The sequence below is a fragment of the Emys orbicularis genome, chromosome 17, assembly GCF_028017835.1.
Source record: "Emys orbicularis isolate rEmyOrb1 chromosome 17, rEmyOrb1.hap1, whole genome shotgun sequence".
Lineage (NCBI taxonomy): Eukaryota > Metazoa > Chordata > Testudines > Emydidae > Emys > Emys orbicularis.
This window is the reverse complement of record NC_088699.1, coordinates 3,158,560-3,172,977: the sequence shown is the minus strand read 5'-3', so window position 1 is coordinate 3,172,977 and position 14,418 is coordinate 3,158,560. Positions and strand designations below refer to the sequence as shown.

At 46.7% G+C, this 14,418-nt stretch overlaps 1 protein-coding gene across 1 annotated transcript in view; it reads right to left on the bottom strand.

Annotated features, from left to right (window-relative positions):
- Positions 1–279: 279 nt before the first annotated feature.
- The window catches only part of EFCAB5 (EF-hand calcium binding domain 5), a 45,976-nt gene continuing 31,837 nt past the window's right edge, over positions 280–14,418 (bottom strand). The window contains exons 12-20 of the mRNA XM_065418502.1: positions 9,490–9,779; positions 8,317–8,489; positions 6,743–6,971; positions 5,256–5,408; positions 3,814–3,917; positions 2,562–2,815; positions 1,854–2,041; positions 681–777; positions 280–395 (exon numbers count right to left, since the gene is read on the bottom strand). Of these exons, the coding sequence (XP_065274574.1) occupies positions 280–395; positions 681–777; positions 1,854–2,041; positions 2,562–2,815; positions 3,814–3,917; positions 5,256–5,408; positions 6,743–6,971; positions 8,317–8,489; positions 9,490–9,779 (1,604 nt within the window). The remainder of the gene's footprint in view (positions 396–680; positions 778–1,853; positions 2,042–2,561; positions 2,816–3,813; positions 3,918–5,255; positions 5,409–6,742; positions 6,972–8,316; positions 8,490–9,489; positions 9,780–14,418) is intronic.

Below are 14,418 nucleotides of genomic sequence, written 5' to 3'. Positions count from 1 at the left end.
CATCTGATTTTAACAGACCCTCCATCTAGCATCAGTTCAGCAAAGGACAGTTTGTTCTTTAAACAAATGAAAGAGTATTGGGATGGGGTGGGGTGGGGTGGGGTGGGGGTTAATATAAAAAGATGCTGTTGTAAAAATCTAAACACAAGTCAATAGGAAACCTGCGTGTTTCTGTTACAGATGTTCAGAATTATAACAGCCTCTTCCATGTCCTACCACCTTGGAAAGCTCATCCTCATGAGGAGAGAGAGAGAGAAAGACAGACTGAGGCCCAGATTCTTACTTGTAGCCAACAAGCACTTGGTGTGTCTGTGGGCTGTTGTTTACAAAGATGGTGATTACCCATTTTGTGCTGTTCTGACCTGGGTCAGTTCCCTGGTACAAGTCAGAGCAGCCTGAAATGTATACAAAAAGAGTTTACTCATCAAAGTAACTTTTGTTCTCCGACATGTGGTGATGGAACCCATTTCAAAGCAGATTGGCTGCCATCTCTTAGAGCTGTGAGTTTTGATATCATACTTAGCAGGGCTGTCTTTCTTATTGATCAAAAAGATTCTACAGATGTTTAGAATGCTTTGTCTGTGGTTTAATTAGTTGGGGCGCCAAAAATTCAGCGGAGAGTTCATTGAGACAATGCTTAGCTGCAGCATGTGACCCCAGAATTCGTTTTTGATATATACCTTTGATACAGTTAGCCAGCAGCCCCGTCTGAACCTGCATATATGTGGCAGTTGGGTCAAAGCAGCAAATCTTCTGAATCAAATCACCATCAAGCTTCTGCAGTGCAGAGAATAGAATCACAGGGTGGTCAGGAAAAAAACAGTAAAAGGTTACAAAGTTACTAAAGGTAGCCAAGCCAAACTGGTGGGAAGTTTTGGGAACACTGATGGAGATGGAGAGGCAGAAGGGAGTGGAGGTATGATGGCAGGAGACTGGGAAGACTGAAAAATTGAAGAGTGGGAGGGCAGGCGAGTGAGCGTACGAGGAGCAAAGGGATGAGGGAACCTATAAGTCTTCCAATGGTTCTTAATATGATAAAATTTCCCTCCAATATAATAGTAATTTGACTGTAATGCTACATCTGTTTATTCAACCGTATTCTCTGTGAGTGTCTATTTATACAGAGAGATATACATTAGATTTGTATTTTACAGGGACACCTTTGCTATATATAACACCTCTCTAAAACCCTGTAGAAACAGAAATCATCATTCCCAGTTCTGCTGTCCAGGCTTGTAATTCACCTTCTTGAATTATGTTTACTATGGAACTTTATTAATATTGAAACAAACAAACAAACAAACAAATCTAAATTACCAGTTGGTTATGGCAAGGAACTGGAAAGAAACAGAGGGATGAGAAAGAGCCAGGAGGAGAAGAGGAATGTGACAGGGAGTAGATAGGAGGGCAGAAGGCACATTGAAATCAGGGGTTTTTTTTGGTAGAATCTGTTGAAGTTTTATAGCAAATCACATTCCATATTATATTTTAGAGATATTCATGGTAAATTAATGTTGCAGTTAGTTCATGGAACTTGGTAGGAAATAGATATTTTCTCCTTGTTTATCTACTACTTAGGCATAGATATATCTTATAGATTCATAGAGTTTAAGGCCAGAAGGGACTCTGTTCATTTTTCCATTCTCCACTCTTAATGAAATCTGGCCTGTTAACCCCTTAGGCCCACTGCCTCCCCACTGCACATATCTCCAGGAGCTTATTTCTTTCTCATATCACCCTTGGCAAGTCCCATTGTGTCTTTTTGGGTTGTTTGCCTAGACAGAGAGTGGCTCAAGAACTCGATTTCTCACCAGTACACAATGACTCCAGTTCTCAATCTTCTCCGAACCTACCCACTCTGGGTAGAAAAGAAGCAGCACAGCCTTTAGGACATTATGCACCATGGCTGGTGGCTCTGCGTAGCTCTTTATGGCGGCAAAGGACTCGGGATTGAGTTTCTGGATACACTCACGCAAGTCCTGCAGCATTAGCCGATGGAAGAGAATCTGCGCGCGCCTCAAATCTGCAACGTGCTCTGCAACTGGAATCACAAGCCAACCTTTCAAAGAGAGACTCAGAAACACCTGCTACTGAAGATGTAAGGTTTTGAATGTAGGGGTCTGCCCTCCTTATGATTAACTTTCCCTTCCCGTTCTAATACAGATAGTATTCACAAATGGTCTGTTTACCCCAGGGAGTCTGTCAGTGTTTTCAAAATGTATATGGATCAGGGGAAGGGAGGCAAAGCTCATGATCTGGATTCCATTCCAAGCAACCCTGAAGAACACACAGGCCCAGATCCTCAAAGGTTGTTAGATCCACCTAACAAATTGGAATACATATCTGTGAGGAGCTGGGCCAGAGCCTCTGAAACAGTCTTCCTCCCTTGCTGTTTTCCCCAGAGTCTGCTGAGATTTGGGGTTCACTTAAACTTGGTTTAAATGACTAAAGTACATTCTTATTTGTATTTTTGTACTTGTCCGAGTGCTGTCTTGCTTGAAATTTTACTGAGATTCCTAATATCAGCCAAAGAAACCATACTGGCCCTGCATGCACAGTACCTAGGACATAGATTGGGTCTGTTTCCCCTGAAGACTCCTTCAGTATCTTGGAGCAGGCTGCCTGGGCCATCTTCAGCATTATCTGCAGGTCTTTGTGCTCATAAGGTGGTAACCCCTGGTAATGTGCAGGGCTGAGATCAAACACCCCAAAGGCCCGTCCTGTTGGCTCACGGAGTGGAACTGCAATGTGAGGCTCTCCATAGGCAAAGGTGCTAATGACCTCGGAACTGTCTGTGCACTTGAAGAGGTAATCTCTGAAATGACAGCAAAGTGAGGACAAGATCATGAATGCTACAACTCCAGCCTTTTTGGCAACTACTGTAGCATTTGCAGTGAAGGACCGTACATACCTTGCTGTTGGGAAGGAATTTTTATATTACTGAAACAGCTGCTTTCTTCCCTGCAGCCTACATGCAGACAGATATAGACATCATTCCAGCCATATTGGAAGGAGAGAAATAGCACTTTGGAGCACAACCCTGCTCATCCTAGTCTAGTATTGAGAATCGTAAGGGTTTAATAAACACTTAAGTTAGTGTTGTGTTATTGCTGCAAACACAGTGTCCAGTTCATAGTAATGTTGACATTTGCTCTGTGGAGTTTCACAAAAAGTAAAAACATCTGCTGGAACAGCAAGTAACTTCTTGACTAAGTTCATCAGCAAGGGAAGCCTAGCCTGTGAGGACCTTGGCAGTTGAAGGCAATAACTACATAGTAGGATGTTTCAGAGGAAATGAGGATAACAGAACCAGGAAAAAAGATACATTAATTTAAAGAACAGAATGCTCAAGATATGGGGCCTTGCCCTGCAAACAGTCACTACCAGACACAGTGCTTTCTTGAAGTATATGGAACTACTCATGTGAGTAAGCATTATGCTTGGTATTGAATGTTTACAGGATCTAGCCCAAAGAAAAGATTCCTAACCCTGGATAATTATCACATACACACCAGATACCATGGGAGAGAGCATGTGATATAGACACCACTCCCACGGACTGTATACAAAGTGTATGCATATTCTGCCAGCAGTAGGCCGGACATTACAATTGGACTTAACCTATCAGCCTAATCTTCTATCCAGCAGCCAGCCTCCTGCATGTGACAGTAGCCAAGACAAGAATGCAGCAGCAAGTCTAGCCACAGAGCTTTTCTTAGTTCACCTCCGCTGAGTGCGCTTTGCATGGGTTACAGCATAGGCATGGATGACTACTGTAAATGCCTACAGATGGCGGAAGAGTCTCAAACCCACCTGAAGATATTTTCTCTCCTGCGGAGAACAGTGGGAGGGGAGTGGATTTCCATATGCCCAGAGTGATCTGTAGTCATCATCTTGCGCAAAATGTAGTCGCTTGTCTTTAAAAGAGGAAAGGGTATTTTTGTTGCATTCAGGAAACGAACATCCACTTTGAAGCTTAGAGAGAGAACCACTGCTTGCTTCTTAGGGGAGAGCTCTCACTCACATTCACCCTTAGTGGGATGAGTTAAGGCCAGTTTCTAACCAGGTGTGTTTTTGTCCCCACAGCCCTAGATTCTAGCACTCACAGTGCACCACAGGTATGTACAACATCTTCCTTCGACTGGCCTAATTAAACTTATCCCCGTGCTCCAGTCCTGAAGGATGCCAACAGGTGGATGAGCCTCAGCCTAGTGAGGGGGCTACCTATGGACAGTTCATTTTCACTTCAGTTCCCACAGTACAATAGCTTCCATAGACCCAGTGCTCATGTCGGTGTATCTTGCCAGATGAAAAGCACACAGCCATCTTTAGGAAGCAAATAATATGACAAATGGGCAGCCAACAAGATGAAAATGTAAAGCCTGGAATGAAAAATAAGTTGCCAGTGGGAAACCTGTTTATCACAGGGAAGCAGCTGAGCGGTGGCTGCAGCAGTGACCATAACACAAGCTCAGTCCCAAACATTTCATCCTCTTGCTTTTTATCTACCTAATTCAGTTTGAGGTAAGCTGACAAGCATCCCAGTGTCTCAGTGCCTGCTGCATAATTGGAATCTGAACTGCAGGCGAGTGGGCTGCCCTTACATGCTAGCTAATTGCGAGCAGTCTGCCTCCGGATTTGTATTTACATTTTGCCTGCTGATGTTGTTTCAGGATGAAGAGCCAGAACATTAACCATTTTCCCTTTCCATGCCATAATCTTGGCTGGTACTTTTCCTCCACAGTAGAGCAGTTCCCTTTTAGGACTGAGTTGACAGACAACTGATGCATGGGCTAGCATGGTGACCATGTGGGTATTGTTCTATACTTCCACAGGCTGCTTTGCATGCACTACTGGGTCTGGTATCTTGCTCTATTGGCTGGTAGGAGCCAGGAGTACTAAAGGTCCAGTACCTTTAGCTCATAGGAGAAGCTTACTGAGGGTGCTGCTGCTGATTTTAATGCAGGAACTGAAGGGAATCCCAACCAGCCTTTCTTGGCTGAAGGAAGATCACCATAAGGGACAGCAAGAATGAAAAGTGGCATCCCCTAGAGAAGGAACCTTCCTTCCCTTTCCTTCCACAGAATCTTGTATCAGGTACTAGAATCTTTGGCAGGATTAATCTTGGTTGGGAACCAAACTGAGCTAACAATGGTTGATCCCTGCCAAACTGCACTAGACCAATCCATCACTATTATAGCAAGAGATCTCTTCTGTGAAGTGGTCTGAGACTAACGTGAAAGGACTAGGCATACCTTATCTTTGCCAGGCTCCACCAGGTACGTAGTGATGTTGCGGATGGTGGGTGCCCTGGTGCAGAGCCAGCCCACAGCAGTGAATGCAACCTGCAATATGTTTTCCAGTGTGTGGACATGGTGGTAGGCTTCGCTGAATACGTGGGAAACCCCCTATGGAAACAGAACCCTCTAAATGACTTAGCGATAAAGTCGGGGACGTTTTCATAGCAAATTAAGCAACAACAACAAAAATTAGTCTATCAAAATTGCCTTTAAAGGAGAGAATCTCTAAGAATACAGAGATTTCAGAGTAGCAGCCGTGTTAGTCTGTATCCGCAAAAAGAACAGGAGTACTTGTGGCACCTTAGAGACTAACAAGTCTAACAAGGTGCCACAAGTACTCCTGTTCTTTTTAAGAATACAAAGCTATCCTGTGATTGCCCTTGTCAAATGAGACCCCAGAGTTCAGGGGCCCAGGCCAGTACCAGAGTGCTGAATGATTGGAGGTCCAGTGATCTCTGAGAAGGTAGGACTTCCCTCCCAGTGCTGGCATATTGTGCTCCCTCCTGGCCAAGAGGGGTAACTACAATGAGGCTGGTTCCAACAGCAGTTATTTAGTAGCATTCTGTCCAGGTAAATAAAAGGAAGGGCGGGGGGGAATATCAAACAGAGAAAACTAAGGAATAAGTGATGTATGCATAGGGGCTAGCCTGTGTACCAGCTATCATTTTTTGATTGACTGTGTATCTTTGTAAAGTTCCCTTTCTTCCTATTGTATCTTAACATCCACTGAGATTTTCCAGATTCTATTTCTACTGCACCCATTGCTGTAGTACCTGGCTGCTGATGCTATCTCCAGCTTGACTTCCACTAATTTGAATCATGATCAACTAGCAAAGTAGAAACACGTGAAGAACTGATACCGAAAGTTTTAAGGGACTGTAGAGAAGAAGATTTTTTCCCTGATCAAGCCTGAAACATCTGGATATTTGGAAACACTGGTAAAGGAACCTGAAGTGCAGTGGTTTGCAATTAGTCCAAAAAGTATAAAGTGAACAGCTTCATGACACAAGTATGTAGCTAAGTTCATGAAGGAGAAGTCCATCAATGGCTATTAACCAAGATGGTCAGGGATGCAACCCCATGCCCTGGGTGTCCTTAAACCTCTGACTGCCAAAAGCTGGGACTGGACAATAGTGGATGGATCACTTGATAAATTGCAACCACTATGTTCAGTAAATAAGTGCTAATAACTATTAAGTTAGTACAAATCTGTTTGTAGTTCATCATTCACATTTAGAGGCGAAGCCTCCTAAATAAATAACTGATACAGGGATAATACTGGTCTATTTGTGCCATTTTCACCCCAGAGAGTAAAATGGATTTACAGTGCATTTTCTAACTGTACAGCTGCTGCCCATTCACAGCGAGGCACATGAAGTCCATGCAGTCCCAAACTGCTTGTTTGAAGCATCTAATGAACCTGCTTTTGTTATTGTGCCCACCTGATAGAAACCGATCTCGTGGGTTAGAAAGATGGTTTGCTCACACTGGTCCCGCAGGGTGTCAAGTCCTAGAATCCCAAAGGTCCTCCATCGGGAATCCTGCAGTGGCAGCACCAGGAATGAGCCTCTCCTCTCCCGTTCTGCCCGGTCATAGTTCCAGAAGTGGATATTTCCATGGAACTGAACTCTTGGAACATGGACTGGCTTCCCCTCTTCTGCTGCTGCAAAGCTGAGGGACAGGAATACCATGGGGAGGGCAAAAGGAGGTTTGTAGGAGAAAGGTAAGTCAGCAGAGAAAGTCTTTAGAAAAGCTCTGAGGATTTCCAAATGCATCTGGGGGTCATATAATCCAAACACAGGTGTTCAATGGGGAGAGAGAAACTTGAAAGCAGCAATGCCCTGAAAACACCTACAGGAAATGGTGGCAAATTACACAGGAGGGTGCAGTGCCACATAGCACCAAGAAGGCAAACAAACACACAGTGCAGCTTTGGGCTCTTTATGCTATGGCATCATGGGTTGGAGTAGGAAGGTGATGGTCCCACTCTGTCAGGCACTGATGAAACAACACGTAGAATACTGGATCTACCTCTTGCATCCCAGAAAGATAATGACAATAATACTTAGCACTTCCCTGGCACTTTTCATCTTCAAAGTTCTGTAAAATATCAGCTAAAGAATGTAACTAAATAGAGACAAATGAAGGGGGGCGATTCAGAGGGGAGTAATAGTGATGGACTAGGGGGGATGATGTATAAGGAAGGCGATAAAGAGACAAATATGCAGAACTTACATAAGTGATAAGGGGGCATGATGATTGTTTCCTAGAGCTTAAAGGGTGTAAGGGAATGGAAAGTGCTTTGTAGTGATAGAAAGGGTGTATAAGTAGCAGTAATGGAAGAAGTTTAAAAAAGGGAAATTGTAGGCTGAATATAATACAATATCTTCTTTAAGGATGCGACTCCTTAGACTGTGGAACAGTCTCTCCAAGGAAAGGAGTCGGTGCCTGATCCATTAGGACATTTAAAACTCAGTTGTATAAAGCAGGAGTTCAGCCTTTTTTCTTTCTGAGGCCCCACCCAACATGCTATAAAAACTCCTTGGCCCAGCTGTGCCCCAACAACTGTTTTTCTGCATATAAAAGCCAGGGCCAGCATTAGGGGGTAGCAAGCAGGGCAATTGCCTGGGGCCACATGCCACAGGGGGCACCGCAAAGCTTTGGCTTCAGCCCTGGGTGGTGTGGCTTGGGGCCCAGAGCTGCAGTCCCGTGCAGCGGGGCTTTGGCTTTCTGCCCTGGGGCCTAGTGAGTTTAATGCCGGCCATGCTTGGTGGATCCTCTGAAACCTGCTCGCAGCCCCCCGGGGGGCCCTGGACCTCTGGTTGAGAACCACTTGTATTAAGTACAATCAGATTTATAAGGGATAATCCTGTGTTGGCCCCTGAGGGATGGTCTTTTCTATAGTATCTATCAGTCTAGTCTGTATTTCTAATGCACCCCATAGTCACTGTACTCTCTAAATTCCATGATTCAAGTGACTTAAGAAAAGGTAACTGCTCTGTGCAGGTTTCCTTACCTTACTCCTTTCATGTCCCTGTAAAGTGCCTGGTTTAGGATGTATGGGGCATCATCTGAGGTGCAAGCCACATACCGCAGGAGAACCTCTCCCCGCTCTGGTGAAAGCTGGTTCTGTTCCAAAAGGGCAATATACGCACTGATCTTCTTGTTATTCCCGTGGGCTTCTGCATCCTAGCAACCAAATGTTTCACGTTACATCTGGGCATTAGCCACTGGCCATTACACTTATTTCATGTGCTTACAGCTTATCTCATTTATCACGGGATGTTATTCTAGGCCAGTGATTTTATTTCTCTTACACCAGATGATTAATGATGTCCATGCTGTCACTTGTCTAATGGGTTCTGGGCCAGGTCACTATATCATCAACTCAAAAGCTGCATTCTACCTGGCAGGGAGGATGGATTTGTTTCCTGCTTCTGCTAAGCAGAGACCACTTTTTTCTAAAAATACAATCTGCCCCTAATGACCTATGCCTAAGCAAAAAGCCCAATGAACTTCGTCTCCGGGGCAGACTGTCTTGGACCCAAAAGGCACGCAAATGCCAGAGTCAAGAGCCTTCCCGCAAGGATATCCCAGCTCTAGCCTTGAGAAGTTAAATCTAGGAACAGCTAGCAAGAGTGCATCAGCTGCCACCACACTGTGTAGGGAGAGAAGAGGGGCCATTATGTAGCTAGGGGTCATCAGATAGGCCTTTAAAGATCAATATTAGCACCTTAAATTGCACCTGGAAGCAAATGTGAAGCCATTCACATTACAAATTCTCCATATGCATCACAAACTGAATGATGTGTATTTATTTTCAGAAACCATAAAACCAGGAACATGCATTTCTGGATTTTATTTTATTAAACTTTCCAAAACTTGAGGTGATTAGGTGATCATGAACGTGAGACACTGATGGCACCTGATAGGTATAGCACTTGGCAAGAGCTGCATCTCATCCCTGACCTACAACAGCCTCAACTATTTAATGTCTGAGTCTCCTGAACTGCAAGTGACTGCGCTGTCTTCAAATAGGCACACTGAGGGTAGGTGATGTGTAAGCTTCCCACACTAAGTTACACCCACCTGGACTGGTGGTGAATGTAGCCCTTTAGCTGAAGACAGTGTCAGCCATAATCCACATTAGACAGTCTGTGTCACTCATGCAGCTGGTAGCAATGCATACCTGGGAAAGTGCTTTAAAGACTGCCTTGTACACTGGCTCTATGCTTGCCCCACTGGTCTCAGCTGCATGCTGGATATAGTGCAGCCACTTCCTCCTGGCAGAACCTCGCAGGCGTTCCATGTGGGTTCGCGCCACGCTCATGGTCAGAAACTCCACCACTGTATCGAGAACTTCATCTTCATTACCGGTGAGCTCAGAAACAACCAATTCCAGATAGGTTTGAAATTCCTTTGGAGACAACTTCACCACACCACCGGGGTGTGGGTGGGAGCAGCGATGGTGCTTCTTTGCTAAGGGATGAAACAGAAATAAGGACACAGGCACACCTGTTTGTGGCCGTCTGTTTTGCTCTCCCTCAGTACAGCAATGCCATGTCTGTCCCGCCAGAGGTGTTCCCTGCCCATCGTTTGAAAGAGTCTCTCTTTCCACTCATTTCCTCCTCCCCAACATCAAAATGTAAGTGCCATGGCAGCCATAAAGGTAGGATGCACTCTCTCCTCCAGATCACAGTGGTCTCAGACACTGAGAAGATCACCTGGACAGCCCTCCCAAATCTCCCCCATGCACACCTCTACAAGGCAGCCAAGCTATACATGTCAGGGGAAAATCTGGAGGTTGCTCCTGGTTATCCCAGAATCACATTCACCTCAACCACATAGCCAAACTGCAGGGACTTCAGATGACCTGCTGCAGCCAGGCACATGTAGACATCCCTGTTAGTGCTGCATGCTCCAGAGGCATGAAGAACTACTGGCCACTCCCATTAACACCTTGAAGGCGAAAGCCTACTGATGACCTCGCAGTTCAACCTTGTCCCCAAGGATTTCCATTACGTACAGCACTTGGATCCATTGTGGGGTTTTTAAGACCTTCCAAAGCAGCTATAATCTTACTAACTCTGCTTTGGTTATCTGGGTTGAATTACTGAAATAACATTTGTATTGAGTTAAATCTTATATTGAGGATGAAACAAAATTAAAGCTCCATTTATAGTACATAGATGACTGGATGATGCTCTGGAATATTTGAATTTCACCAGGAGATGCAGACAGGGAAAACAGGAAGAAAAGCACTGTTTTACATGGCTCTTCTCTGAAGATCACATTCTCTGTACTTCTGTTCTCCCTCTTTCTTTCGGGTTTCAGGGCTGAGTTGATCTACAGTGATTTATTAGTTTCAAAAATTACTAAGGGCTCAATCATGACCTGCTGAACATTTCCTCCCAGGGTAGTAAAGGGGCTACATGCATCACCCCTCTTTGCCAGGCTGCTATTTCCCATCCTGCACATGTGAGCAGCGGGTAAGCGGACAGCGAGGGAATGGGTGGAACCTTGCCACATCCCCACTTCCAAATGCACCAGCCAGTGCAGCCAAACTGACAAAGAGGGGAGAAGTAAGCTGCACCAGCACAAGGACTGACACAGCTTACTTCCGCCCTGGAGACAGGGCCGGCTCCCGGCACGTGCCTGGGGTGGCACATGCTAAGGGGCGGCATTCCGTCCATTCTTGGGGCGGTGGCACAGTCCGGGCGGCTTTTTTTTTTTTTTTGCTTGGGGTGGCAAAAATGGTAGAGCCGGCCCTGCCTGGACAAAGGGGGAAGCGTGACCCAAACTGAGACTCTCCTGGGGTGGTGTAGTTATGCATGTCTCTTACTCATGCTGGATTGCAATGAGCCCGTCTATCCCTACATGATCAACCCTGAGAGGGTTGACATACATGGGACACTGAAGAAGTCTCCTTCAAAACTAACCTCTGGAGAGCCAGCATTGCAGCAGAGAACAGAGTAGATGTGAGATAATTGGATTCAAGTCAAGCATTTGATACTGTCTCTCATGAAATCTTATTCCCAGAGTTCATTCAAATTGGCTTACCTATGAACATTGTCACAGGAGAGAAAACTGTCTGTTGGGCAGTAACAAAGGGTAATGCTAAATGACAATGCATCAAGCTGTAGGGAGGTGAACTTGAAGATTATGATGATTGATGATGAACATTGTCAGGGCCGACTCCAGGCACCAGCCGACCAAGCACGTGCTTGGGGCGGCACCTTGTAAGGGGCAGCCAATCTTGGGGTGGCGGGGCGGCACTCGATGTTTTTTTTGTTGTTGTTTTTGTTTCGGCCGGGCGGCACTCGGGGGGGTGGGTTGTTTTTGTTTTGGCGGCGGGGCGCAGCGCTCGGGGGGGGGGGTTGTTTCGGTGGTGCGGTGCTCGGGGGGGTTGTTTCGGCGGCGCGGCACTCGAGGGGGGTGTTTCAGTGGCGCGGTGCTCGGGGGGGTGTTTCAGCGGCACACCGCGGCGCTTGGGGGGGGTGTTTCGGCGGCGCTCGGGCGGGTGTTTTGGCGGCGCCGCGCTTGGGGGGGGTGTTTCGGCGGCGTGGCGCGGCGCTCGGGGGGTTTGTTTTGGCGGCGCGGCGCTGGGGGGTGTTTCGGCGGCGCAGCTCTCGGGGGGGGGTGTTTCAGCGGCGCGGTGCTCGGGGGGGGTGTTTCAGCGGCACACCGCGGCGCTTGGGGGGGTGTTTCGGTGGTGCTCAGGGGGGTGTTTTGGCGGTGCCGCGCTCGGGGGGGGGGTTCGGCGGCGTGGCGCGGCGCTTGGGGGGGGGTTCGGTGGCGCTCGGGGGGGGGTTGGCGGCACCACGCTCGGGGGGGGTGTTTCGGCGGCGCAGCGCTCGGGGGGGTGTTTCAGCGGCGCGGTGCTCGGGGGGGTGTTTCAGCGGCGCTTGGGGGGGGTGTTTCGGTGGTGCTCGGGGGGGGTGTTTTGGCGGCGCGGCGCGGTGCTCGGGGGGGTGTTTTGGCGGCGCGGCGCTCGGGGGGTGTTTTGGCGGCGCCGCGCTCGGGGGTGTGTGTTTCGGCGGAGCGGCGCGGTGCTCGGGGGGGTGTTTCAGCGGCGCACCGCAGCGCTTGGGAGGTGTTTTGGCAGCGCTCGGGGGTGTGTTTTGGCGGCGCCACGCTCGGGGGTGTGTGTTTCGGCGGTGCAGCGCTCGGGGGTGTGTGTTTCGGCGGCGCAGCGCTCGGGGGGTGTTTTGGCGGCGCCGCGCTTGGGGGTGTGTTTCGGCGGGGCGGCGCGGCACTCGAGGGGGGGTGTTACGGTAAGGCGGCGCTCTTTTTTTTGCTTGGGGCTGCAAAAAAGTTAGATCCGGCCCTGACCATTGTGGTAACACATAGGGCCCCAATCATGTGCTAGACGCTGTACAAACAAACAAATGGACCTGTCCCAAAGAGCTTTCAATCTAAATAATGTTCAGCACATTAATGACATTCACAGAGGAGACTAAACTGGAAGGTGCTGCAAACACTAATGAGGACAGAGAAATAATACGAAAGGACCTAGACAGATTAGAAAGAATAGGAAAATAACAAAGTTAGACTCCACTTGTAAAAATAAATGCCAGTACATCAGCGGGGGAAATAATCTGAAAGATAAATATGCAGCAGGAGGGAGATACCTGTAAAGCAACAATGGCTTAAAGAGATCTGGCAATGAGCGTGGACAGTAAATTACTTTCCCTCTCTGGCTCTGGTACAACTCTCCCTGGAGTACTGCACTGAATTCTGGAAACTTCATTACCAGAAAGCTACAAACTGGAAGGCATTGATAGAAGAGCACCAAAATGATTGGGGTATGGTGGGAGTGACATATAAAGGAAAAATTTGAAGTGCTAAACATGCATAGTTTGGCTAAAAGAGATGACTAAGGGAGAAGAGAGTAACAGTCTGGAAATATGTGGGGGAAGGAGAGGAAGTGTAAGAGAACACAAGAGAGTAAAACAATAATGGGATGAAACTAATCACAGGAAAAATCAGGCTATCATGAAACAAACCATAACAAAGATCAGGGGGTAGCCGTGTTAGTCTGTATCCACAAAAACAACAATGAGTCCGGTGGCACCTTAAAGACTAAATAAATCTGTTAGTCTTTAAGGTGCCACTGGACTCCATAACAAAGATGTCTATCAGACTGGAATAGTCTTCCATGGAAGTAGCTGAAGAGCTTTCAGTTGGAATATTTAAAGGCAGACTGGACAGAGCACTAGAAAATGTGCTGTAGGGAACAATCCTGCACTGGACCCAGGACCTAGCAACTCAAGGGGTCCCTTATTTGCTTTTATAATATGTGTTGTGTGGGAGCCTCCAAAAATATTCCTGCTTAGGGCCCACAATGGGCTAGCACCGCCTCTGCTGATTTCTATGGTTCTACAGACACGTGCAGAGACCTAGAGAGGGTACAGACTTTTAAAGAACAGGCTGTAAACCCTACACCACAGAGCTAGGATTAATACTGGGCCAATTCTGAAAATGTGAACCTCTCCTAATATTTTCTATTCAGCTAAGTCCTGGACTTATCTATGCAGGGGTTCTTCTAAACTACCCAGCCTTCCTCATTAACTAAATAGTTCCTTATGCACTCCAGTTACCTCCCATAATGCTATATTTGCACACAAGAGGGTGCTCTTGCACAGTCGTTCGAATTTGCAGGCTAGCATTTCTTCTTTTTGAAACATGGTATTCATCTGCTGCTCCCACTACAAGTGCAAATGCTCTTATTCTGATCATCTGTCCTACATCCTCATCTGAAATTTTGCAGTCCCCAAACAAGTAAACCGAGAGAGAGCTGTTTGTCAATAGGCTTCAGTGCCTCAGTTAATTGATAATCAATGAAGTATATGTGCAAGTGTGAAGTTTGCTGCTAGGAGAGTAGTATTTCGTGATCAATACATGTAATGGTTTGTAAAGAACGGCATAATGGAAAATGCTCTGACAAATTATATGCCAGAGCAGGAAGGAAGTCGCTCTGATTGCCTCTCAAAGCAGCCAAGAGCCTAAGACCCTGATATTTATGGGAGCTAAGAGTCTGCTCCCTTGGAAGTCAATGAGAATTTTATCGTTGATTTCAATGGAAGCACAGGTAAGCCCTACATACCGTTTAGAAATG